We start from the raw sequence: 24,796 nt of genomic DNA, 5'->3' as shown, positions 1-24,796 counted from the left end.
TGCAGGGACTCCATACTTTGACTTAAAATGGGTCAAATCCTTTTTTGGTGATTGTTTTTTCTTCATATTGTTGGTATCTTTGTAGCATCCTGGTTGGAGCAGAAGAGGTGGGGCTTTGTACTCTCGTGCTGGTAGTTCATATGTATGTTGTTATGTTGTGTTGTCCCTCTCTCCTGTGGTCAACAGGGGTGAAAACACTGATCATAGTTTTTAAGGTTAGGTCTTGGCATACTCAGTTTTCAACCTAAATGCTCATTTTGCAGAGAAGATGGCACACCATGGTTCCTACTTCCAAGTTGAATGTTCCTAATCCAGAAGTTCATAAATGTTTTAAATTCATAAACCGTTTGAGTCACCAACAAGATACCCCAAATGGAAAAGTTGACTCTTAAGTGGTAGAGTTGTGTAGGCATACTAAGAAACATGTGAATTCTGTTTGGTCTTGGGTCCTATCCCAAGCCATCTCAATAAAGTATATGCAATAGTCAAGCCCCAAACCAACAAATTGACAGCACTTCTGGTCATAAGCATTTTGGGTAAGGATTATTCACCTTGTGCTGTCAGTCCATTCTAATGAGGGCTTTATAATCAGAAGTCTGCTACTATGATTAGAAGATCAGAAGGACCTCAGCATGTCAGAAGGTTCAGAGCTATTACAAGAAGGTAACCTTTTGACACCTAGCTTGTTACTATATAAAAAAGGCAGTGTGGATTTTATAAAGTTATTTGTTAAATCCATGAAATGAACAAACTCCATTCAGATAAAAGCAAAACAAAAACTTCAGTGTCAGTGAGATGGCTCAGTTGAGTAAAGATGTCTGCTGCCACGCCTGTTGACCTGAGTTCAGCCCCCAGGGAAGGAAGACTGATTCCCCTGTGGTCCTTTGAGCTGTCAGTGTGCTGTGATGCATGACTGCACAATCAAACCCACACTAACGCTAGAGGGCCTTCTGACAGCAGAGGGCAGAATGCTTAGGTTGACTTGTGAATCTTTTTTGTCTAGTGTTGGTTAAAATAGAGAAATACCTTTGCCTAGGCAACCCAGCTTTGCCATTCTTGAGGTTCAAGTTGGATAGAACAGTTAGTTTGCATAAAATTAATTACATAAAACACATAGTTTCTTAGGAGTTATGTAATTCCCAAGAGAAAGGGAATACTCATAACTATGTATCTGTTCTATTTATTCTTTTTGAGTCATCAGTCTTCACAGCTCGTTTTTGAAGCAAGTCATTTTAGTTTATGTGAAGAGGCAGTGAAAATCCGAGTTGAGTAAACCTGTGGCAGGCAGGTCCCTGAGTAGGCTCTGGTGTTCAGCTTTATCTCACTGCGGTGCAGCTGCCCCTTGTCTGGACTAGAATGGGGTCAGCAGCCCCCTAGCATGGCTGGTTGTGACACTGCCGTTGTCTGTGGCTACAGAGAGACTCTGGAAAAGGACTCTGCTCCCTCGCTTGACTTAGGAGCTACAGAGGCAAAGCCACCTCCAGTCCAGCCTTGTCCGTGTTCCCTGTTCCGCCTGGCACCGCAGAAGTGTGCTTGGGCACGTTTGTCCTTCTCTCTAGCCCAAGACATTGCTGTCCTTATTAAGCTTCATTTGGACAGTTTAGTTTACTAATCTGTGGATACTTTCTTTTAAGCCAGATCAAATAAAATAACCTTTGAATTTCACCCACCTATATATTTGTGTAAACCTGACCCAACTCTAAAAAGATAGTATCTTTCAGTATCTGAGTAATTAAGATTGTATCACTGCTACCACTTTTTATGTGTGTTACTGGATATAACAATTAGGCCTTTGAGAGATTTCTGGCCCCCTGTCCCTCTATGTTTTGGGAGGACTAGAAGGGCATCATGGAAGGAGGCCCCCGGTAAGAGATGGGGATTTTCTCTGTGGGCTTGTGGGACCCACAGAGAATCAGCCATTAGTCTGCAGAAGGAAAAGGAAAGAGAGCTAAGGAATCCTCTTGGGGATGAAGAAACTCAAGAGAGACTGGGTTCACAGAATGACACAGATAGAAAATGATTTCTAAAGAGCTAGCAGCTTAGTTGTAGTTGTAGCATCAGGCTTGTAATTTGATATTTTGAATATAGTTAAGAAAGTTATCTCACTGAACTAGCATGTTTTTAATCTTAAAAACACCTGTGTTTTAATTGGTATAAATATTAGTTACACATTACAGTTTTCCCCTCTATTGCTCTCTTTCACTCTTAATATAAATGTTTATTGGAGTGAGGACTGGCAGCATTGTTTAGCATTTTATAGTGTGCTTTTGTTTTGAGTTTATTTGAGTCATACACCGGACTCCATTTGGACCCATAGGGAAGGGCTCTTTCTGTGAGATACTCCCTAAGTCTCTTGGGTTATGGATGTACTCTCCTGCATTATTTGAGTGGCCACAGTCATTGATTCTCTTTGTTTGCTGTGACAGCTCTATCCTTTTAAGAAATTACATAAACATCCCCTTTTATAATTCTCACACCAATTACCAGGTACAACCTGAGTTTACTGAGGGTCTTGTTTTAACCAGTGCTCTTAATGCTAAAAGGAGGTTGCACATGCAGCAAGTCTAAGGCAAGTGACCCCTTGGGAAGGCATTTATAAAATAGCGCTTACTTTGTACACTAGCAGGAGAATAATTAGGTTTCTATTTTGAATAGCTTTTGTTAAGGGTGCTTTATGAAAAATACTGTAAACTAGTTTTCTTTTTGAGCATGCCATTTGCAGAGGCAGACCTGTGGGCATAACCGAACCCTGCAGTGACTGCACTGAGTTTGATTTAGAGGAGGTCTCCTGGCAGGTTGCTCTCTACTAGTGTGTAGTTGTAAGTCTCGCTGTTGAATTTGGTGGTTTGGTTGGCCAAATTTTTTGTTTCTTTGTTTTCAAAAACCAGAACTTTGTTAGTTGTTGCTTTGATTATCTTTTCTTGGGCTATTTTTCAGAAATTTTAACTGAACCAAAACTAGAAGTGTCTTTACTTTGGGGATGTTGACTCTTTACTAGAATTCAGTCAAATGTTGATGTTCTTTTCAGAGATGTGAAGTTTTATTTCCTTTTTCTTACTTTCCTAGCCCCAGCCCGGAAGTCAGTTTTGACAGACCCAGATAAACTCAAGAAGCTCCAGCAGAGCGGAGAGGCCTTTGTTCAGGATGACTCCTGCGTTAACATCGTGGCACAGCTGCCCAAGTGTCGGGAATGTCGCTTAGACAGCCTGCGCAAGGACAGGGGCCAGGACCAGCAGAAGGATTCCCCTGTGTTCTGTCGCTTTTTTCACTTCAGAAGGTAAGGTATTGTGAGGAAAGACTAATTTTTCTTCTCAACAGGACATCTAGAATATAGAAATTGTATGTATGTGTGTGTGTGTGTGTATTGTTTGTTTGTTTGTTTGTTTGTTTGTTTGTTTGTTTGTTTGTTGTTGTTGTTTTTCCCCGAGATAGGGTTTCTCTGTATAGCCCTGGCTGTCCTGGAACTCACTCTGTATACCAGGCTGGCCTTGAACTCAGAAATCGCCTACCTCTGCCTCCCAAGTGCTGGGATTACAGGCGTGCACCACCACCACCCGCTTGAGAAACTGTATATTTATTATGTATTTGATAATGTAGACTTTTCTGTATCTTAATTCTTTTACGCTTTCTCTCATACACCCCAGGCTATCCTCAAACTTTCTGTGTAGCCAAGGATGACCTCAAACTCCCAATCTTTGTATCTCCATTTCCAGAGTGCTGGGATTTATAGGCATGTGAAACAACACTTGACTTAATATGGTACTGGGAATAGAATCCAGTACATGCTAAACACAAGTACTCTACCAACTGAGTTAAATCCCCAGCCCTCTTTATATATACTAAACTAAATCCCCAGCTCCTTAGCATTTGGTCAGAAACTTAGTTTGGGCAAACCTAGTTGGTATATTGGTTTTTTGGGTTTTTGTTTTTATTTATTTTTGTTTGTTTGTTTGTTTGTTTGTTTTCTTTTTTTTCTTTTTTTTTTTTTTTTTTTGGTTTTTTTTTTTTTGGTTTTTTGGATTTTGTTTATTCGAGACAGGGTTTCTCTGTATAGCTCTGGCTGTCCTGGAACTCACTCTGTAGACCAGGCTGGCCTTGAACTCAGAAATCTGCCTGCCTCTGCCTCCCAGATTGCTGGGATTACAGGCGCATGCTACCACCACCCGACTCTAGTAGGTGTATTGTATAAACTGTTTTGAATCTTCACCAAAGCATAAGAGGGAATATCTATCTTCTGCAAATACTTTGGAATTTCTGTGCTGTATGCATTTGCAACTGTTATATAGCACTTTGTCTCAAGTGTCCACCTCGTTGCACACATCTTTGACCCTGTATTCTGATGAGCTGTCTAGGAGTAGCATCGCGGGGTCAGGTGGATGTTAAGGCTGCCCTGCCAGACTGCCCTGCAGAAAGGATGCACAGTGTCCGTGCTACTGGAGCACCCAGGGTCCCTGTCTGTCTGGGCTCTTTTGCCAGGATGGAGGGTCATGTGTATAATTTCTTATTTTCTGTTTTATTTTCTTCCATTCAATTTTTTTCACATTTATGTAATTTGTTGACTTTTCACTTTGTGTGCTGCCTCTGTTTTGTTCCACTCTTATTTAAATTAGATTAATTACAAATACTAATACATCTGTCAGAATGCCAGTGAAATAGAGTAAGCGTGTTCACTCTTTACTTCGATGAACCCTAGAGTAACCAGAGGAAATACATCATTAATAAACTGATGTTTATAAAGTAGACAAAAAGAAATAAAATTGCTACTTTTCCCAACCCAGTATGTTAACAATGCTTTCCTCCCACAGGTCGTTAACAAATAAAAATAATTTATACAACTTCTCTAGAAAGACACAGTTTCATAACAGAAGTGTCAGAAAAATTAATTGCCATAGGAGTATAGACAATACGTCAATATCTATAATGGCTTGACAGCTATTTATAATTTAAGTCTTAAAGTTCTCTTAACCTTCACTTCTGATTAATGTCTCTTACTCTACCAGTTGTAGTCTCTTACTTCTCCCATTAGTGTATATTCCTACTGTACAAGCACATGAATTTATGATGACCTTTTCATACATGTGTAAAATACTCTGTTTTTCTCCTGATCCTCATGTCTCCTTCTTTGGTCCCTCCTTCTTTACAAAGAATCCTTCTTTGGTTTATCTTTATTTTTTTTTTAATGTTTGCTATTTTAAAGAGAAACTTACATGCTTTTATTATGTTCTTTAAAAAATCAGATTCATTTTATTCAATTTCCTTTGTCTATAGTAAAGCAGTTTTGTTTTCTGTTTTAAGACATGTTCTGCATATAAATAAAGATTAGTGAGTACAGTTTCTCAAATACCAAGATATTTCATGTTCAGCTAGTTCTCATAATAAGTGGTACACTTGTCTCTTGTTGTCTTTGTCTATTAATCTAATTTGAAATACAGTTTTAGATGTAAGTCAAAAATTACTGCTGAGCTGGTTTAAATGAACAGGCCATTTAGACCACACTTCTGTATGGACTTATGTTTCCAGCTACAAGTAAAATGTTAAGTTTTAAAAATATTTAAAACTGAAAACCCAGGAAGCTGCACCAGGTAGCACACACTTTTAATCCCAGCACTTGGGAGGCAGAGGCAGGTGGATTTCTGAGTTCAAGGCCAGCCTGGTCTACAGAGTGAATTCCAGGGCTACACAGAGAAACCCTGTCTCGAAAAAAACCACCAACAACAAAAAAACAAAACAAAACAAAAATCAAAGCTGAAGCCCCAGAGGGAGCTCCAGTCTTCCCAGACTCTAACACCCAGGATCCTAGCGTCAGAGATGAGGGGACACATGTACAGAGGTGAACCACACAGTGGTCTTGAAACCATGCTTCTCCTTTCTCAGCCTCTGTATGAGTAGGATTGTGTATTTGATGTTTTCAGAACAGCTTACAAATTTCAGAATTATTTATACAGCCAAAAGAAACGTAGACAATTCATATGTAAGGTGGCTTATAAGAGAACAACAAATGAGACTGAATGATTTGCTTGATATTTATAATATATTGTATCAATTTTGAAGAAGATGACATAAGTTAGTTACTCTTTTTCTGAGATGAATACTTTTCAAAATCATCACAGCCAATGAACCAAAATCTTACCCTCACTTAACGTCTGTGCCACCCTCCAAGCAGAACCATTGTTCAGTGAAACAGTCGATGAATGACTTCATGGATAGACCATCTTAATACACATAACATTTCTAAATGAATGTAACCTGTTCCCTGTGGGCTGAGAATGATGACAATCACTCAAGTCAAATAGCTTTGACCATAGCAGGAAATCTGTATCCAAATAATTGTGCCTAAATATATAATAATTCATTCCTTGATGCAGCAGAACTGTCAACTCTTAACTTAGCTACTATGGAGGTAAAATCCTTTGGTGATGTGAGGGACATTGAAGTGTACAGCCTTATTACAATGAACTTCAAAGTCTAAAAATTGTTCTTATTTTGGGTTTGTTCCACAGTATTTTAAGCTCTACTAAAGACCAAACAAACAAACAAACAGACTTGATCTTTTTATGTTCACTTAATAATGTCCATTTTTATGATTGGTATAAAAATATATGTGTTGAGTATAATAAAAATAAAAATTATAAAAATTTAAAAAACTAACAGAAACCTAAAAAAAAATATTCTAAACTAATCCATGGCGCCTCAAACTTTCCACATATTAAGTGCATTCTGAGAATATGTTCGGTCTGCCTGTCTATTTCTTAGATTCTGAGTTCTAGCTTAACATTTCCTTTTGAAAGTATTTGGAGCTTCCACTCTAATGAGCCTTGAGGGTGTGTGTGGACAGCAGACACCTTCAAATCTGTGAGGTCCTAGCTGAGGTGCTTCTAATCAGATGTCTATGTTTTGTGGTTGTTGGTTTACTTATTTTTATTTGTTACTGTCTTTGCTGTCAGGATCCAATTCTAAGAAAGATTGTCTCTGAAGGCTACAGATAAACTTGGATCAAGTACAAAATACACATCTCTCTCATATATCCTATCTAGCCTGCCTTTTAAGAGAATAACAGTGATTATTGTTTGTTTAACTTATTTTTTTTTTAATCCTTCCAGGTCACTAGCAAGTAAATGTCTGCCCTCAGACATGGACAGTACAGAAAACCAGGAGAGGCTTTGTTGGCTGAAATACTATTTATGTAGTAATCAGAAGTTATAAATCAATCTTGGTTTCCCACTTCTAGGTTACAATTCAACAAACATGGTGTGTTGCGGGTAGAAGGCTTCTTAACACCAAACAAGTACGATAGTGAAGCGATTGGCTTGTGGCTGCCTTTGACCAAAAATGTTGTGGGGACCGATTTGGACACAGCAAAGTATATCCTGGCCAATATTGGAGACCACTTCTGTCAAATGGTGATTTCTGAGAAGGAAGCTATGTCAACCATTGAGCCACACAGTAAGAGCATCTCTTAGGGGGCAGATGTTTGAGTTCTGCTTGACTTCTGTTTCATTTTGACACCCAAGTTGCATGGATTTTATTTTCATTAGCAGTCTATGTGGATGCTATCATGACACTGCAATTTTCCTTTTATAATAGGTTTCTTTTGAGATGTTCTGTCTGGAGTTGTGGGACAGTTCAAAGGTGGTTTGAAGGGTCAACATGAGTTGTTAGTGGCATTTGCAGTCTTGACAGATATGTAGGCTCACCAGAAGGTGAGATGTAATCAACCTCACATTGATTACAACAAAAGATTCTTAATTCACAGTACATATTAAAGACATAAGACCAGCTAGACATACCTAGTCCCTGAGTCCCACTCTGTGGGGCTAGTTTCCAGGCATTTGAGTGGAACCAGATCGGATCACGTCAGTTCTTCCTACATCCTGGTTTGAAAGGATAGCTGCAGCTGCTAGCTTAGTTTGAGTCTAGCACTCCTTCACTATCAGGAAGCCTAGTAAGCTACCCGGGTCAGTGTTTGTGACATATAAAAGATAGACTGCCTTTGTGTCATCCCAAGGTAGTATCTGGAAAGATAACACTTTTTTCTCTTTGTATATGCTCTGGAGAAATGACATATCAAGCCAAAAGTGACACAGGACTCCTGTCTGTCATTTTAGATTTTGAATAGCCAAGTTTATTTGAAATAGATCTGGGTAAGAATGGTACATGTAAAGAAACTTGACTTACAGTGACTGCTCTTGTGCCCGTCTACATTTGACTTCAGTGCTTAGGCACTTCTTTGAAATGTATTAGTTGCTTCCTTCCTGATTAATCAGACCTGCCTAACAAAACACTCTAATACAAACAAATAGGACAAAGCTCAGAAAACCTTATAATGCTTCAAGTTCTTGATACTGTGCCTGGCCCGTTTCATTATAGTATAGTAGTAGTTCTTTGTTGGTGGTTGGGATGAGTCAGTGTAAAGTGAAATGTCATTTGGGATGTGTTCAGGGTAAAGAATTAATTCACCACAGACTTGGTTATAAAAAAATGTGTCTCTGTGGAACAAGACTGCAACAGTGTTGAACCAGTGGACACTGACTTAAGTGTTCTGTTCAGCAGCATTGTGCCTCCTGATATTCAAACCAGTGTTCCCTTGTTCCTACTCCTGGAAGCTTTCTGATACTTGATGTGGTTGGTCATCTTATTACATGCCTTCCTTTGCAGGGAGGGGGGTGGGCTTCCAATTTGTATGTGTAGCCATGAAACCCCCTTCCTCCAGTCCATGTGGTCTTGACTCCTGGAATGGAAAATGTGGCTTTGTAGAGTCCTGGGTTGTTTCTCATTTTGCTGGGAATTTGAGTTAATGTGGATCAGTCCTGTGTACCAGCAAGTGTCAGTTATGGCCCTGGCATAAGGTTTCTAATTGACAAGTGAAGGATATGACCTTGGTACTTTATACCCTACAGTAACTTAATACAATGTTCTATTTAGGACCTTTTTAGTCTTTGAGAATTGAGGGCATCTGTGAAAATGCTGATTATTGGTTTGCAGTTTGAATACAATTTCCCAGTTGAGAAAGTGTATCCCATGCAGCCTTGAGATTCTGAAAGAATTGGTGAAGCTGGAACTGTGCTGAGGATACCCGTGGCTGAGTTCCAGTTCTGTACCTGCTGCCTAAGCACAGTCACTTCCTCCAGGAGGAAAAATAAAGTCTGAGTATGTCTGGTGCAAACAGGCCTGAGGAGGTGATGCTGACACCCTTGGACAGGCATGCTGGGGGACAGGAGAGCTTTATGGGGCAGAAGCATCGGTGGTGAAGTTGAACAGACCAAGTGGGAACACTTAAGCACAGGGAAGGCTTACGCTCCCAACAATGTTTGGTTTCAGAAATCCTCTGTACCTCAGGACTAAATGGCTTATTGATTTTTGCAGGGCAGGTTGCTTGGAAACGAGCTGTCAAAGGAGTTAGAGAAATGTGTGATGTGTGTGACACAACCATTTTCAACCTGCACTGGGTGTGCCCTCGGTGTGGGTTTGGAGTGTGTGTAGATTGCTACCGTATGAAGAGGAAGAATTGCCAAGAGGGTACGTGAGAATCTCCTTGAATCTCCTTCACCCCAATACACTGGATTTAAGTCTTTTGTTGGTTTGTGGTTGATAGTTTCTGAAGCACTGGGATTTTAAGGTTCATGGAAAACAGTTATCACAAGTCTGTTATTTCCAGGTGCTGCCTACAAGACTTTCTCTTGGATAAGGTGTGTGAAGAGTCAGATACATGAGCCTGAAAACCTGATGCCCACACAGATTATTCCTGGCAAAGGTATTTCCTGTGAGGCAGGGATCTCTCTCTCTCTCTCTCTCTCTCTCTCACACACACACACACACACACACACACACACACACACGCGCGCGCGCGCGTCTTGGATAACTTACAGGGGCTTTAGCTTGCTTTTATTTTGTGTAGTCTGATTGTCTGATAACAGTATTGTCCTAAAAGTACTCAAGGAACATGTTAAATAAATCCCTCCACTTTTAAAGCTCTCAGGGACTACATAGTAGAAGGGGGAAATGTACATTTCGAGAAGGTGGGATAAAAAGGAGGGGCGGAGCATTATGCTGCTGAGAAAAGCATTTTTATGGGAAAGTCCTCTATGTTGAGACTGTACATGAGCTGTCTTTAGCACTTGCCTCTGTCCTCTGTTTTAGCCCTCTACGATGTTGGAGACATTGTGCATTCTGTCAGAGCAAAATGGGGTATAAAGGCCAATTGTCCCTGCTCCAACAGGCAGTTCAAGCTCTTCTCAAAGCCAGCCTTGAAGGAAGACCTGAAACAGGTATTGCTGCTAATGCTCAGCTCACAGTCCTTAGGATTTCATCTGTTGCTCAGCTAACCCAAGGGCTTCTGTTGCTGTGGTTGAAAGGAACCCACAGGCAGCGGTCAGTGCAGGGAGGGGCTTCGTTCATGCATGCCTGCTTCAGTTCATCTCCCTTTCCCTCCTCACATTGCTTTGTGTACTTTATTTGTGACTTCTTAGTGTGTTTGACATTGTTGTTCCTTGAAAAGAAAAGCAAAGTTTAAATTTTTAAATTTCTGTATTTTTTCTTTATAATATCAGAAGAGTTAATCTTGAAAATGAGTCCTTCTATTCCCAATATTTGATCCCCTCATGCCTTTTCCTGGTGGCATCCTTGCCATCACACTTACTCAGAACTTCCCTTCTCCCCTTACCCAGTGCGTGTTTTCTAAAGCTGTATGATTAAGGGCTTAGAGAGGCTGTGCTACTAGGTGCTAGAACCAAACTTGAATTATTTTTGTTGTAAGAAAAGGTCTCCCTAATCCTGGCTGTCCTAGAACTGGGTATGTTGACTGGGCTGGTCTTAGACCCACAGAGATCTCTTGCCCCTGCCTCCCTTAGTGCCAGAATTAAAGGCCTGGTGAGCTTAAATTCTTCTCTGCTGTCTTCTGCAGGTCACTCTGGCTCTCACACACTTTCTTATGCTTCACCTTGCTCACCAGTAAGAGCACAGTGGTAGAAAGTCCTGGGAACTGGAGGGAGCAGAAGGGGAGGGCTGGGACTACCCCAGGAATCTGAATAGTCCTTTTCTCTCTCTCTAATATTTGTATAAACTCACCACAACTGAGTAACAGTAAATGGTAAGTTCTAGTTGTTTGTGTCGTAGTTTTTTGAAGAGCAGCTCATCACATTTAAAGCTAGAGTCAAAAGAGCACCACTCTCTATGTGCTGACTTCTGAACCCCCTCAATTTACTACACCCACCTCATTCGCCGACTCAGTCAGCATGTTTTGAATGCTTGCTCTGGATGTCTGTTGAGTTCCCAGGACACAGACATCCAGATCAGTCAGTCATTTTAAAGTCACTTGGTGTTTGGGGCTGTAGGGTTATATGTAGACCTGGCTGTAAGTGATGGCAGTACCAAAGTACGTTTGTTACTATATCTTTTGTTTTCATTAGTAATACTTAAAAGCTAAAAATTAAAATCTGTCTTACCCTTGTTCTGTGTTATTACCAGAGGATTATTATAGTCACAGGAGCTGGGGCTATTATGTGACTTTGTGTTACTATGCATCTTACTGGCAGGCTCTTAGGGAAGAAGGAAAATGTCAGTCTTCAGCTTACACCTAATTCTCCTTTTACATTTACAGACATCCTTGTCTGGAGAAAAACCAACTCTCGGGACCATGGTACAGCAAAGTTCCCCTATATTGGAGCCAGCAGCTGTATGTGGGGAAGCAGCCTCCAAGCCAGCCAGCAGTGTGAAGCCCGCCTGTCCAGCCAACACATCCCCTTTAACCTGGCTAGCTGACCTTACCAGTGGGAATGTCAACAAGGAGAATAAGGGTGAGTGTTTCCCTCCTTCCTGAGGACTTGAACACATTCACTATCACTTAGCAGCTCAACTTGCTATGAGCACAGGACTGGGAATGCTGCAACATGGGAAGTGTTCCCTGCTGTCATTCAAGTACAGACCTCTGAAAAGGAACTGTCACCTCCTCATCCAACTTAAGTGAAGTTGAAATGCTTGGCGAGAGTGGTGATGAGACTTCTTACTAGGACCTCTGACAGTGTATACAAAAATATAGCAGATTTTGGTTCCTTTCCCCTTGCTTATCTCCCTCCCTGTCAGTCCTGCCTCTTCCCCACTCATTTCTTTCAGTGACTTTCTGTTTTGTGTCCAAAGAGTTTAACTAGGACTGTCTATATATATAATCATTGGTTTGAAACCAGCTGTTAGAACCTGTCGGGCTCTAGACTCTTAGTTCATCATTAGTAGCAGAGCCCTGTGAACCACCACCATACACATACCTCCCAACCATAGCTAACTGTTGGGTGACTGGATCTGTGTGGCCAGTGCAGGTAGGAGATATGGCTATGTTTGATGACCATGGCCCGGTGGTACTTAGGTGACATTTCGTGGCCTTCTCCATATTTTCTGGTTCTTACGGTTTTTGTGCTGCCTCTTCCTTCTGTGTCCCTGAGCCTGAGTTGTTGGACTTGTTTGTTTACTTCCTTTGCTGTTCTGTCCTGTCTTAGTCTCAGTGTACTGTCTTCTCTTTCATCCTTGTCCTACAACAGCTAGATTTCGGGATCAGATAAAGTTAGACAAGAATTTAGGTCATTTTGCTTTCTAGAAAGAGAAAATTTGTAAGTCACTTGTTCTGTGCAGACATCTTGAAATTTTTCTGAATCAGCCTCATGATGGTGGTGCAAGCCTTTAATCCCAGAACTCAAGGAAGCAGAGGCAGGTGGATTTCTGTGAGTTTGAAACCAGCCTGGTCTACAGAGTGGGTCCCAGAATAGGTGGGACTACATAGAGAAACCTTGTCTTGAAAAAAAAGCCTTAATGAGATTTGAATCCATAAAGGATTTGTAAGAATGACCACCCACAGATATGTACATATAACTGAACTGTAAAAATTGGAGAGGAAAATACTGTGATGAGATGGAGAAACCTATGGGGTTTAACTTTGGGTATTTTTATAAATCAGACTCTAAAATTAAGACTAGAAGGGCACAACATTAAGGGTTTCTCCTCCAGCAAAAGCACTCAGCACAAATTATATTTGGGGCAGGGCCAGGGAGCTTTCTCACTCTATTGTCCAGTTTACTCTGAGCTTAGTTGATCCTATATCAGCCTCCTGAGTATCTGGGACACATGTGAACACCACTACACTTAGCATGACTTATTTTGAAATTGTTTTAAGAGATTCACTCTGGCCGGGCGGCGGTGGCGCATGCCTGTAATCCCTAATCCCAGCACTCTGGGAGGCAGAGGCAGGCAGATTTCTGAGTTCGAGGCCAGCCTGGTCTACAGAGTGAGTTCCAGGACAGCCAGGGCTATACAGAGAAACCCTGCCTCAAAAAAGCCAAGAGAGAGAGAGAGATTGATTGATTGATTCACTCTGTATTGGTAATAAGATAAAGGTTCTTTTCCTTACTAGGAGTGCTGACCAGTGTGGTAAGGCCATACACAATAATAAATAATTTTTTAATTTACTATTTACAGTGCTGGAGAAATGGCTCAGAGCTTCAGAGTGCTGGCTGCTTTTTCAGAGGATCTAGGTTCAATTTCTAGCATTCATTTGGCAGCTCACAAGTCTGTAATTTCAGTTTTAGGGGCTCTAATACCCTCTTCTGGCCTTCACGAGCATCAGACATACATGCAGGCAAGACACCCACATCCATAAAATAGAAAAATCACCGTACTATTTTCTGGTTTCACCTGAGTATTTGATACTGTTGTAAAAAGGGACTCTGACCTAACACCACCACACACCATTAGTTTTTATTCTTCTAGGTTTGTTTGGTTTTTTGTTTGGTTTTTTGTTTTTACAAGAAGAAAGCTACACCCTGAAGTCATTCTGCTAATAGAAACTAATTAGGAATTTGCTATGAATGCACATCTGAATGTTTTCATTTTGTTTTAGATAAACAGCTGACTATGCCGATTTTAAAGAATGAAATCAAATGCCTTCCACCCTTGCCCCCTCTGAACAAGTCCAACACAGTCCTCCATACTTTTAACAGCACCATTTTGACACCTGTGAGCAACAATAATTCTGGTTTCCTTCGAAATCTTTTGAATTCATCCACAGGAAAGGTATGTGCTCGTTTTATTACTTGTAGCACTTATGCAGTTGAGTATAGGAGATGCATGAGTCAGGTGTCACTGCGGTGTGCTCTGTGGCCTCATAGCGATGGGTTGGGACACTTTGGTCTTCCAGCTACTTTTTTTTTTCCTGGTTTTCACTTTCTTAAACCTGAGGGTCTAGCTTGAGGTCTTGCCTCTTTACCTGGGTTCTCTAATTTGGTCTCTTGTAGAAATTCGATGTGGTGTATAGTCATCATACAGTTATAGAGATGGGGTTTTTTCAATAGTAGAGAATGGCATATGTAAGATTTGTGTTTTTTATTAAATTCAGACAGAAAATGGACTAAAGAACACACCCAAAATCCTTGATGACATCTTTGCCTCTTTGGTGCAAAACAAGACGCCTTCTGATTTATCCAAGAGGCCTCAAGGACTGACAATCAAGCCTAGCATTCTTGGCTTTGACACTCCTCACTACTGGCTGTGTGACAACCGCCTGCTGTGCTTGCAAGACCCCAACAATAAGAGCAATTGGAATGTTTTTAGGGAATGCTGGAAACAAGGGCAGGTAAGCCTGGCCTCTGCCCCCCTCTGTGGTCCTTTGCAGACTCTTTGGTATTATTTCCTCTCCTCCTATCTCGGTATTGTTGGTTTGGGACAGATGTTATTAGGACAGTGTGTGGCTGTGTCTTATTTTTTATAAACTGAATCAACTATATTTTTTCCCACTCAGAATTTGAGTGCTTTCAGCCAGGTATTTCTTGGGCTTTGATGAGCAAGACAGGCCTGAGTTATCTTGTTATGTTCAACCTCAACAGAAGAAGTGAAAGTGACTAAGACACTGTTGGGCTTTGAGGGATTTGACAAAAGGCAATTTAAGAACAAATCACATATCCCGCTTTTATGGATTAAAACCTGTGCCAGAGGCTGGCAAGATAACTCAGTGGTTACGAACACTTGCTGCTCTTGCAGAAGACCGGAGTTGGTTCCCAGAATCCATGTTTAATATTACCACTGCCTATTATATCTCCATGCCTAGAGTCTTCTAGCTTCCAAGTTTACCTGAACACAGATCGCAAGACATGCACAGAGGCACACAGGTATACACATAAATAAAAACAAATATAAAAGAAAAAACCCTGTGCTCTGAAGGCAGTTCTACATGGGCCACAGAACTTGATCTGTGTCAAGTTCTGTGTCATCTTGAAATTGGTGTGTCATCCCCTACAGTACCTGCTGCTAAGGGCAGCACTATGGCTCTTCAGTTGTGGTTGATCCATTCACAGTGTTCATGGCCTTGTGGGTAACACTTGTTGGCCTGTATGTCCTGTCCATACACTCCTAGCCTTGTACTGTGCCTAGGTGGGCATCAGAAAAGTGATCTCTTCTCTAGCACTTAAATAATTAGGGATTATTACATAGCCTGAGAGCACAGTGTGTCGCAAATGAGTAATGAACAGCCATGTAGAAGATGAGAGAACTTAGCTGTCATTTCACCAGCCCAGACTGAGGACCAGCTGCTTGAAGAGGGGAAGAGCTCGTAGAGGTCTGACTTTATCTCCGCATCCTTCCTTTAGCCAGTGATGGTGTCGGGAGTGCATCATAAATTAAACACTGAACTCTGGAAACCTGAGTCCTTCAGGAAAGAGTTTGGCGAGCAAGAAGTGGACCTAGTCAATTGTAGAACCAATGAAATCATCACAGGAGCCACAGTAGGAGACTTCTGGGATGGATTTGAAGATGTTCCAAGTATGTATTAAAGACTGCTCAAGGGGGTGAGGCTGTGAGTGGTGGACACAAGAATCGCAGGAGCCTAAAAGTTCAGGACTTCAAAAGGAACTGTCTTTTTTGTTTTGTTTTTACGAAGTTTATGTTTTTGAAGTGGCAACCTGCCACTGGTACTGCTGCTCTTCTAAGAATAGTTCTGACTAATCCTGATCTGTGGAGTAGAAGGTGGGGGTATAGGGAAGAGAACACAGATGGTCCTTCTTAGACCCTGCCCAGAATAGGAGGTGCTCTCAACCTCTATCAGAGCAAAACAAGTCCTTTCTATTTCATTGAGTTTGAGCCCCTGAGGGTTTTGATGCTGAGGGGAGATGGGTAGTGACACTGGTACTTGGACAACACTGCGAGGAAGGCAAAGTCAATCCAGCAACAAGCATTGTGTGTTCAAGAAACAGGAACAGTTTTTATTTTGCTCTCTCCAAAATACAGCTTTATTTCTTGTTGCCATAAAAATAAGAGTTGGCAATTGGCGGGAATAAGAGAGCTAAGTTGTGTTTGTATGCCAAGTGGGTTTTTTGATTTTAAAAAATTTCAGATGAAGTCTGGCGGTGGTGGCACATGCCTTTAATCCCAGGGCTACACAGAGATACCCTGTCTCTAAAAAACCAAAAAAAAAAAATTTTTTTTTCAGATGAAATACTTTTTTTTTTTTGGTTTGGTTTGGTTTGGTTTGGCTATTTGAGACAGGGTTTCTCTGGAACTCTATAAACCAGGCTGGCCTCAAACTCAGAAATCTGCCTGCCTCTGCCTCCCAAGTGCTGGGATCAAAGGTGTGCGCCACCACTGCCCAGCTCTTTATTTTCAATATTAAGATATTAACTCACTTGTCCTTTTTTGTTTCTGAATTATGAATAACAATTCCTTTATTCTGGTTAATGTCTCCAGACCGTTTGAAAAATGAAAAAGAAAAAGAACCAATGGTGTTGAAACTTAAAGACTGGCCACCGGGAGAAGACTTTAGAGACATGATGCCTTCCAGGTATGCTTTCAGATGTGGATTGAATTCTGTCCTTCATATGTGGAATACAAAGTCTCTCAGATAGTAGGAAGGTAGTTTTTAAGGAAGTATAAGACAGCTTCATGGTTTTATTAGTTTTGATGTTTTTATATTGTGTATGTACCTTTAGGGGATAGGTACATTTTTAATGAGATGGAAAAAGTAGCGACTCTAGATCTGGGTAGGAATGGTCTGCACATTTAATGTGGAAGTACCCTGCCCTGAAGACTTTCAGTCTGGTTTTCAGGCAGTCCTGGAATCAGACACACCCAGAGTAATGTGTCATCCCAGAGTCTAGTTCCCCTCAGCAAATACTTTTCAGCTCTATAGCCTGCAATATCCCAGATCATTTGGACACATCTGTGTTGATCTTTTTTATATTGAAGGATCAAAAGTCCTAGTGTACTAGAGTAGAAAAGCAACTTTGCTTTGCAAATTATTGGGTTTCTTCTTTTAGGTTTGATGATCTGATGGCCAACATTCCACTGCCTGAGTATACCAGGCGAGATGGCAAACTGAACCTGGCCTCGAGACTGCCAAACTACTTTGTACGGCCAGACCTGGGCCCCAAGATGTACAATGCTTATGGTAAGAAGGAAATGTAACATAGTGGAAATAAAACAAGGTGTTTGAAAAAATAATTAGATAGAAAGTGGCTGGACACTGCCTTCATTCTTGCACATCTCTCTTTCTTAGACACGTGTATATGTTTGCCTAGCTTCAATTTTAAGGCAGGTTGTAATTTTATAGTTTTCTGTCTTCAACTAACTATAATTGCTGAAACTTCATATTGTGTGGTCATTTCAGTCTTGGTGGATATATAGGTCAGTTTTGCTATTGTTTCCCACTAACATTACACTATGTATGTGTGTGTGGGGTGGTTTGCAGTAGTTATGATGCTATAGAAGAAATGAATATCTGAGAAGGTTTTGAAATCAGTTTCTGGCTTGGTTTTAAGTATTTTAGCCAAAGGTAGATCTGTTTGTCCTAGACACCAATAGATGGCAGTGTCTGCAAAAGCTTTTCTTAGGAAAAAACTGGGAATCCTTGTGATTTGGGGTGGGAGTTGTTGTATATAATCTTGGGTCCATCTGAGTTTAGGCTTCCTCAGTTTAGAGTCTGGTTGTTTCAGCATAATAACCCATAACTGGAATGGGTGGGTTGAGTAAGAATCAGTTCATCCTTTTGTTACAACCCTCCATTTTATACAGTATTGTGCAGCCACAGCAGCCTGCAGAGTCCCAGCTGTTCTTTGGGCTTTACCCCCAAAAGTTACTATCTTTCAGGTCTATGTTTATCATTCTCTTGTCTTTATAATTTTATCAGTACATTTATTGGGGCTGGAGAGAGGGCTCAGTGATTAAGAGTGCTTGCTGCTTTCCAGAGAATCTGGGTCAGTTCCCAGCACCATGATCAGCAGCTCATACTGCTGATAACTCCAGCTCCAGAGGGTCTCATAACCCCTGACCTCTAAGTACATGTACACATGTGACATACACTCAACACAAACCCAAAACATAAAAAAAAACATTTTAAATATTCTATTTTTCTTCATAGTATTTTTTGTTTATAGTCTGCTTTTTAAGGAGACTCTAACCTTTTTTTTTTTTTTTTTTTGGTTTTGGTTTTGGTTTTTTAAGACAGGGTTTCCCTGTCTGTCCTGGAACTCGCTCTGTAGACCAGGCTGGCCTGGAACTCATAAATCCACATGCCTCTGCCTCCCAAGTGGTCGGATTAAAGGCGTACACCACCACTGCCCAGCGACTCTGACTTTTAAAATACTATTTCATGTGGTCATATGTAACTTACTTAAATCATCTTATTTTTGACATGTAAATTGCCTTTTTAATTTGCATTTTGTACTTTTTTTTTACCAGAGAAATGCCTTTTAAATTCATTAAAAGCTGCCATGTCTAGTACAGGTGCTCTATGCTCACCATCCTGTGTAAGCCACTGTCGGCGCTTTTACTATGACTGTTTCATTATCTTCCCTGTACATGCTCTTTCACCATGTTAAAACACATCTCAGATTCCAGGGTCTGAACCAAATGCCCATGGCTTACCTCTGGGTAGGGCTGGTATTTCAGCAAGGTGGGAACCAAGCAGAGTAGAGCTGGGGTCTTGGGCCCTAGGGCGCCCCGAAACTATCATCCCTCAGTTCTAGCCCCTCTCAAATAGCAGCCATCAACAAGCTAGAAATGAAACCTTTCTCCAAACAGTACAACCTCTTTCTGAGGTTGCCGTGCTTAGTTTCCAACCCAGTTCAAGAGAGAGTGAGTGCTGGTGTCAGAAGTCTAGAGCAAGGTGAGCCTCCCTCTGTGGACACACTATGAACACTGAAGAGAAGTCAGTGCACTGTGCAGTGTTCCCTCCTGCCCGCAGGTCACTATACCACTGTGATTTCTCACTTATATTCTTAGTTCTAAGTATCTTGGTACACTCAGACTTTTTCTTTCTTTTTTTTAAGGATTGATCACTCCAGAAGATCGGAAATATGGGACCACAAATCTTCACTTAGATGTATCTGATGCAGCTAATGTCATGGTTTATGTGGGAATTCCCAAAGGACAATGTGAACAGGAAGAAGGTAGGGTCTGAAATATTGAAGCTGGGCTTACTGTCTAAGCCAGGATACACAGTTCACACTTGCTTTTTCTTGTTCTAGAAGTCCTTCGCACCATCCAAGATGGAGATTCTGATGAACTTACAATTAAGCGATTTATCGAAGGAAAAGAGAAGCCAGGAGCCCTTTGGCACATATATGCTGCTAAAGACACAGAGAAGATAAGAGAATTCCTTAAAAAGGTGTGCTGCTAACCCTGTGCCGTGTGAGATAGCATAAGAATAGCAGTACTATAAATTCTCTTACAATGCAAATCTGTATCAATTGGATGGCTGTCAGTAGTTGCTAAGAAACAAGGATTCTAAAAAAGGGGAGGCCTTGTCTTCTACGTTTGTTTTCGGTTTTAATGCACTTGGAGATCTTTGCTCTGTCTTGAGTTTGCCTGATCTGTACACTGTACCATTGTTTTTTTGTTGTTGTTAATACTGCTTTGGAAATATGAGCATTCCATTAGTTTTGGAGTCAGTCCTTGGCCCCCATGCTCTCACGTTCTGAGTAAGTTGCTAAAGTCTCTATTGGTTTTGTTCCCAGCTTAAAGGATTATCATGTAAAGGAATCGCAGGAGCTGGGAAAACTGTTTCACTGTAGTTGCAGGATGCTGGGTAGAATTTCCCAGCACTGGAAAGTTAGAGCCCTCTCCAGTTTTGAAGCTGCTGACTACAATCCAGTGGTTTGTGACTGTACTCTTAAGTCATGCCTGAGTCATAGGGACGGACAGTCCTAGCCCATTGTCGTCCTGACACCAGGGAGGTTCTTTAATATCTTGTTGCTAGAAATCAGACCAGTCTGATTTGGTCTGATTCTGGTCACCATATTCCCTTGATGATGTCACTTTTTTAATAGTATTGTTTTCTAGGCACTGAATATAGATCTTTGGGACTGTTTCATAACTCAGTAAGTGCAAGACAAGTTGGTTTGTGAGAAATCTGTTTACATTTAAAAAGAGGACCTAAGATATTGTCCAAGAGAGTATACAGACTGTAGGAAATGATAGCAGGAAGGCAAGGCTTTGTGATTCTCTTGATTCATTCTGTTAATGAACTTGAATGCTATTTCCGCCAGTGGGAACACAGAACTTGAAGACAGCCTGATATTTATTGACTACTTGTATTTTGGGAAGGGTAAACAAAACACTCTTACTGGGTTTTGACATTTGCTAAGTTGCATGCTATTTTTATTGTATTGTAGGTATCAGAAGAACAGGGTCAAGAAAACCCTGCAGACCATGATCCTATTCATGATCAGAGCTGGTATTTAGACCGATCACTGAGAAAGCGCCTTTATCAAGAGTATGGAGTTCAAGGCTGGGCTATTGTACAATTTCTTGGGGATGTGGTGTTTATCCCAGCAGGAGCTCCACATCAGGTCAGAACCAGTTATTAATTCCTGTTTATTGCCTTTCTGCTGTGACCTTGTGGACTTCTTACAGATGTGGCTTGGTGTTTTCCAGGTTCATAACTTATACAGCTGTATCAAAGTGGCTGAAGACTTTGTGTCTCCAGAGCATGTTAAACACTGCTTCTGGCTTACTCAGGAATTCCGTTATTTGTCACAGACTCATACCAACCATGAAGATAAATTGCAGGTAAAAATAGCACCAGGTCCTGGCATTTGCTGCCTGTGGCTCATGATCCAGTAGTGAGTGAACTTACAAAGAGTCAGCATATCTGGCCATGTTACAGTTGGCATGGTTTCTGTCTAGTCCTACCATGTACTTAAGTGATAAAGCTACAAGCCCATAGCAAGTCTCACCCTGGTCATTGCTTAGACACTGAAGCAATGTCTACTTTAAATTTTTATCCCTGGCTTAGCCACCAGCCAGGGATAAAACCATGTTCTGGAACATGGAACCTTTTGGACTGCAGTGCTTTCACTTGTGGTTGAGCAGGATTGAAAGAACTGAACATTGGGATCAGACGGGGCTGTTGTTTCAGAGACTTCAAGTAGTGGATTGTGCATATCTGTGTGTAGCAGCTCACATTGCAATCCCAGCTTCACTAATCCAGAGTTTAAGGAGGGGTTGAAGGCCAGTCTGAGCTATACAGCAACATCACAATTTAAACTAAATTAACAGTGAATTAATGCATATTGCTTCATGTTTGAAAACTACAAGTCTGATAAAAACACAGTGTACTCACCTTGGCCAAAACTGATTGTAAGTTGTTCAGACAAGGATGGTGTGGGTATGGCATACTAGTCTCCAGGAGCCGGGAGGCCCTCAAGTACATGTTGAGCATTGACTTAAGTTCTAAGAGAAGTTCATTTATGAGGTGAAATTATTCTTGGTGAGAGATTTTTAGGTTTAATCAAGCAGTCATTTTTTTTTCTTCTGTTGCTTTAGGTGAAGAATGTTATCTACCATGCAGTGAAAGATGCAGTTGCTATGCTAAAAGCCAGTGAATCTAGTTTGGGCAAACCTTAACTCCTCTCTGCACTGCACATTGGAGATGAATTATTGGCAGCTGATCAAACTCTTCAGGCAGGATTCCTGTGGACTTTGAGATTTCCTGTTACCTCATCTTCTTTTTTAAAGTACACCTGATTTGTGAGGGTACTGTCTCTAATGTATATTTCTAGTGTTTACAGACACTAAGTATGTATATGTAGTAACTATTTACAGACCACGCATCCTTATACTGTGACTTCACCTAGATCTTCTACCAAGCTGAAGACCTGCTGGCTCTGAAACAACACTTGCAGTTACTCCCCAGCTGTTTGTCTGGACAGCTCATCAAATGGATTTTTAACTATTAGGGATCACTGCGAAGTTTCATTGGATTTTATTTTCTGTCCTTCGGAGCACCCTCCCCTACCACTAGGGTCCAGAAGAGCAATGGAGGGAGTAACAGCTAATGGTGCGGTTCTAAATAGATTGCATAGGACTGGCATTATATAGCAGAAATAACTACTGTATAATTCTTGGGGTTAACCATCTTTAGTTAATGGAATTTTAATTTAAATGAAGCTTTGCTAATTTTAAGTGGTAAGCATTTTGCATTAAAATATTCATATAATATTTTCTCTGTTCTCTGGCCGTTATTCTTTGTCTACACACCTCAAAAATAATAGGGTTAAAATATTGAATTAGATAATTGTTTCTTAGTGACTAATACAGTGCTGATCTGTCCTGCTTTTGTTAAGAGCCACCACCAGTTTGAAAATAGGAACTAACCAGAACCCAAATACTGACTGGTAACTGCTAGGGTTAGGGCAGTTACACCTGAAATCCTCATCTCTGTGAAGGGGGAACATTGGTAAAGAAGGCCAGGCCACCCTTCTGCGGTCCCACTCCTGAGCTGCAGAAGGAATTTGTTCATTAGTGCTAAGTAGGCAAGGCCTGGAGTGTCGGAGTTAACCTTCCAAGTAATTATACATTTCTAAGTAAAAGTCAATAGGAAAGCTTTTGAGGATTTCTTACAAGCTCCTTTGTAGATTAGGATCTAGAATTACACTGTTTCTTAGAAATCAGCTATATTGGAACAGTGGAGTGGAGAAGCCACCTTCAAGCCTGCTGCCAAAGGTTCCCATGTAGAATTGTAAGAACTGTTACCCAGAGTTGAACTTAACTTTAATGACAAAGAACTACAAAAGGCAAGAGCCAACAAGAACTTTCACATCCTCATATATACCTGAAGTTAGAGATTCTGGACTGATCTAGGTCGTACTCTGGAATCTCCAGGATGTCCAAAGAAGAGTGTATGAAAGTGTCAGAGAGTCAGAATGGCCATGTTTAGAAAAAATATCTGCATGCAACTTAAAACGAAGCAGGATGGTTGCAGTTAGAAATTCAACATGAGAGGCAGCAACTCTGGTTACCTAAGTGTTTCTTCTCAGATGTGATTGGAGGAGGAGATAAACAACTCCATAAAACGTCTTCTGACTTTTTCACATCACATGTCCCACATCAATTAAAACAGTAATAAAGTATATGAGTAAAGTTCTATGAACTAGATGGGGGGGGGGTGGCATATTAGGAAACAAAAAAGATGCTAATTTTCCAGTATTTGAAGACATCTCATCAGATTGAGCAAACCTACCTAAACCAATAAGGATATGTTTCTAAACTGTAGTAATAAATCTAAACTTTGGGGAGACAGCTAAGTCTAAAGTACTTGACCTGAGACCAGGCCCCCAGCACACAAACACCTGGGCATGGCAGTCTGCACCTGTAGTCCTTAGCTGAGAACAGCCTAACCAACTACTATGTCCTACTCATAATAGTAATTCACACTGAATATATGACTTCTCCAAGCAGACGGGGACAGAAAGCGCTTGTTTCAGAGGACCCACAGCTGCTTCCACCTGATTGCACCTTGAGCTCCAGGCACTGTGGTATTTCTATCCTCCCTAGGCAGCTAGTACATACACATGCAGACAAAACATTTCAGGCATATGAAATCATGTTTTAAGCAGACAAAGTTTTTTAATTTAAAAACAAAGTGGTAAGACAAGGACTGAGGAAGACATCCAACACTGACATTGCTTTCACATATCAAGGAACATGTACTTCATACAAAAGAAGTGTAATCTAAAAATGGTTCCCTAATGATGCCTCCAAAGTGCTTTTATGTTGCAAATATACCCATTTTGTAGAATCCATGCCTCAAATGTTAATAATAAATGGGATAGTATGACCAAAGCCATCAAAGGAAAAAAAATCAGAATGAAAGCAATGTATTTGGAACTGATATATAAAAGCACCACTCAGGAAAAAAACAGTTCAGTTTAAATCAGTACCTCAAATCTATAACATGAATTAGCCGTGGTTTTCCACAAAAAAAACTAACAATATATACCAAATACCAAAGGGGGATTTATTAGCATGGCTTACAGGCTGTGTGGTACTGTAGTCCAACAATGGCTGTTGTGACAAAGGCTTGAGAATCCAGCTCATCCACAAGGCTGGACGCCTCTGTAGTCACAATCTGGAGCTGAAGTCCTAGAGAATTCCTGGAGAGTTGCTGGTCTTTAGTCTCTGTTGGAATTTGGAAGAAGCTGGATGTAACACTGGCCTCAGCAAAAGAACAAATGAATTGCCTTATACAGTGAGGCCAAGTACACAAAGAGCAAAGCTATTTTGGACATGCTTCTGTTTGGGTTGCCACCAGAAAGTGTGACCCAGATTTAAGGGTGGGCCGTCCTGCTTCAAAATCTGGTTACGGAAATCCCTCACAGGCCAGCCCAGCAACTTGGGTTTTACCTGACTTCAGCTGTAATCAAATTAACAACCAAGATTAGCCATCACAGATATATGAGAAGGTTTAACTATACCAAACTTGGCAAAGTAATAATGATATAATATTTAAAAGTATGATGATACACTGTAAGTAGTAGTACATGCCTTTAGT

General features: G+C 40.8%; 1 protein-coding gene across 2 annotated transcripts in view; it reads left to right on the top strand.

The window, feature by feature from the left end:
- The window catches only part of Kdm3a (lysine demethylase 3A), a 43,376-nt gene extending 21,412 nt beyond the window's left edge, over nt 1-21,964 (top strand). For both annotated transcript variants that reach the window (XM_052173890.1, XM_052173891.1), the window contains 16 exons: nt 3,067-3,277; nt 7,229-7,443; nt 9,364-9,516; nt 9,656-9,751; nt 10,138-10,265; nt 11,597-11,792; nt 13,880-14,052; nt 14,375-14,611; nt 15,621-15,792; nt 16,714-16,807; nt 17,283-17,413; nt 19,293-19,412; nt 19,491-19,630; nt 20,637-20,813; nt 20,899-21,033; nt 21,790-21,964. In XM_052173890.1, the coding sequence (XP_052029850.1) occupies nt 3,067-3,277; nt 7,229-7,443; nt 9,364-9,516; nt 9,656-9,751; nt 10,138-10,265; nt 11,597-11,792; nt 13,880-14,052; nt 14,375-14,611; nt 15,621-15,792; nt 16,714-16,807; nt 17,283-17,413; nt 19,293-19,412; nt 19,491-19,630; nt 20,637-20,813; nt 20,899-21,033; nt 21,790-21,870 (2,459 nt within the window). In that variant the 3' untranslated portion in view covers nt 21,871-21,964. The remainder of the gene's footprint in view (nt 1-3,066; nt 3,278-7,228; nt 7,444-9,363; nt 9,517-9,655; nt 9,752-10,137; nt 10,266-11,596; nt 11,793-13,879; nt 14,053-14,374; nt 14,612-15,620; nt 15,793-16,713; nt 16,808-17,282; nt 17,414-19,292; nt 19,413-19,490; nt 19,631-20,636; nt 20,814-20,898; nt 21,034-21,789) is intronic.
- Nucleotides 21,965-24,796: the final 2,832 nt, after the last annotated feature.

Source organism: Apodemus sylvaticus, chromosome 2 (assembly GCF_947179515.1).
Source record: "Apodemus sylvaticus chromosome 2, mApoSyl1.1, whole genome shotgun sequence".
NCBI classification, from domain to species: Eukaryota; Metazoa; Chordata; class Mammalia; order Rodentia; family Muridae; genus Apodemus; species Apodemus sylvaticus.
Note: the sequence above shows the minus strand (reverse complement) of the source record. Positions and strands in the feature narration are given on the sequence as shown.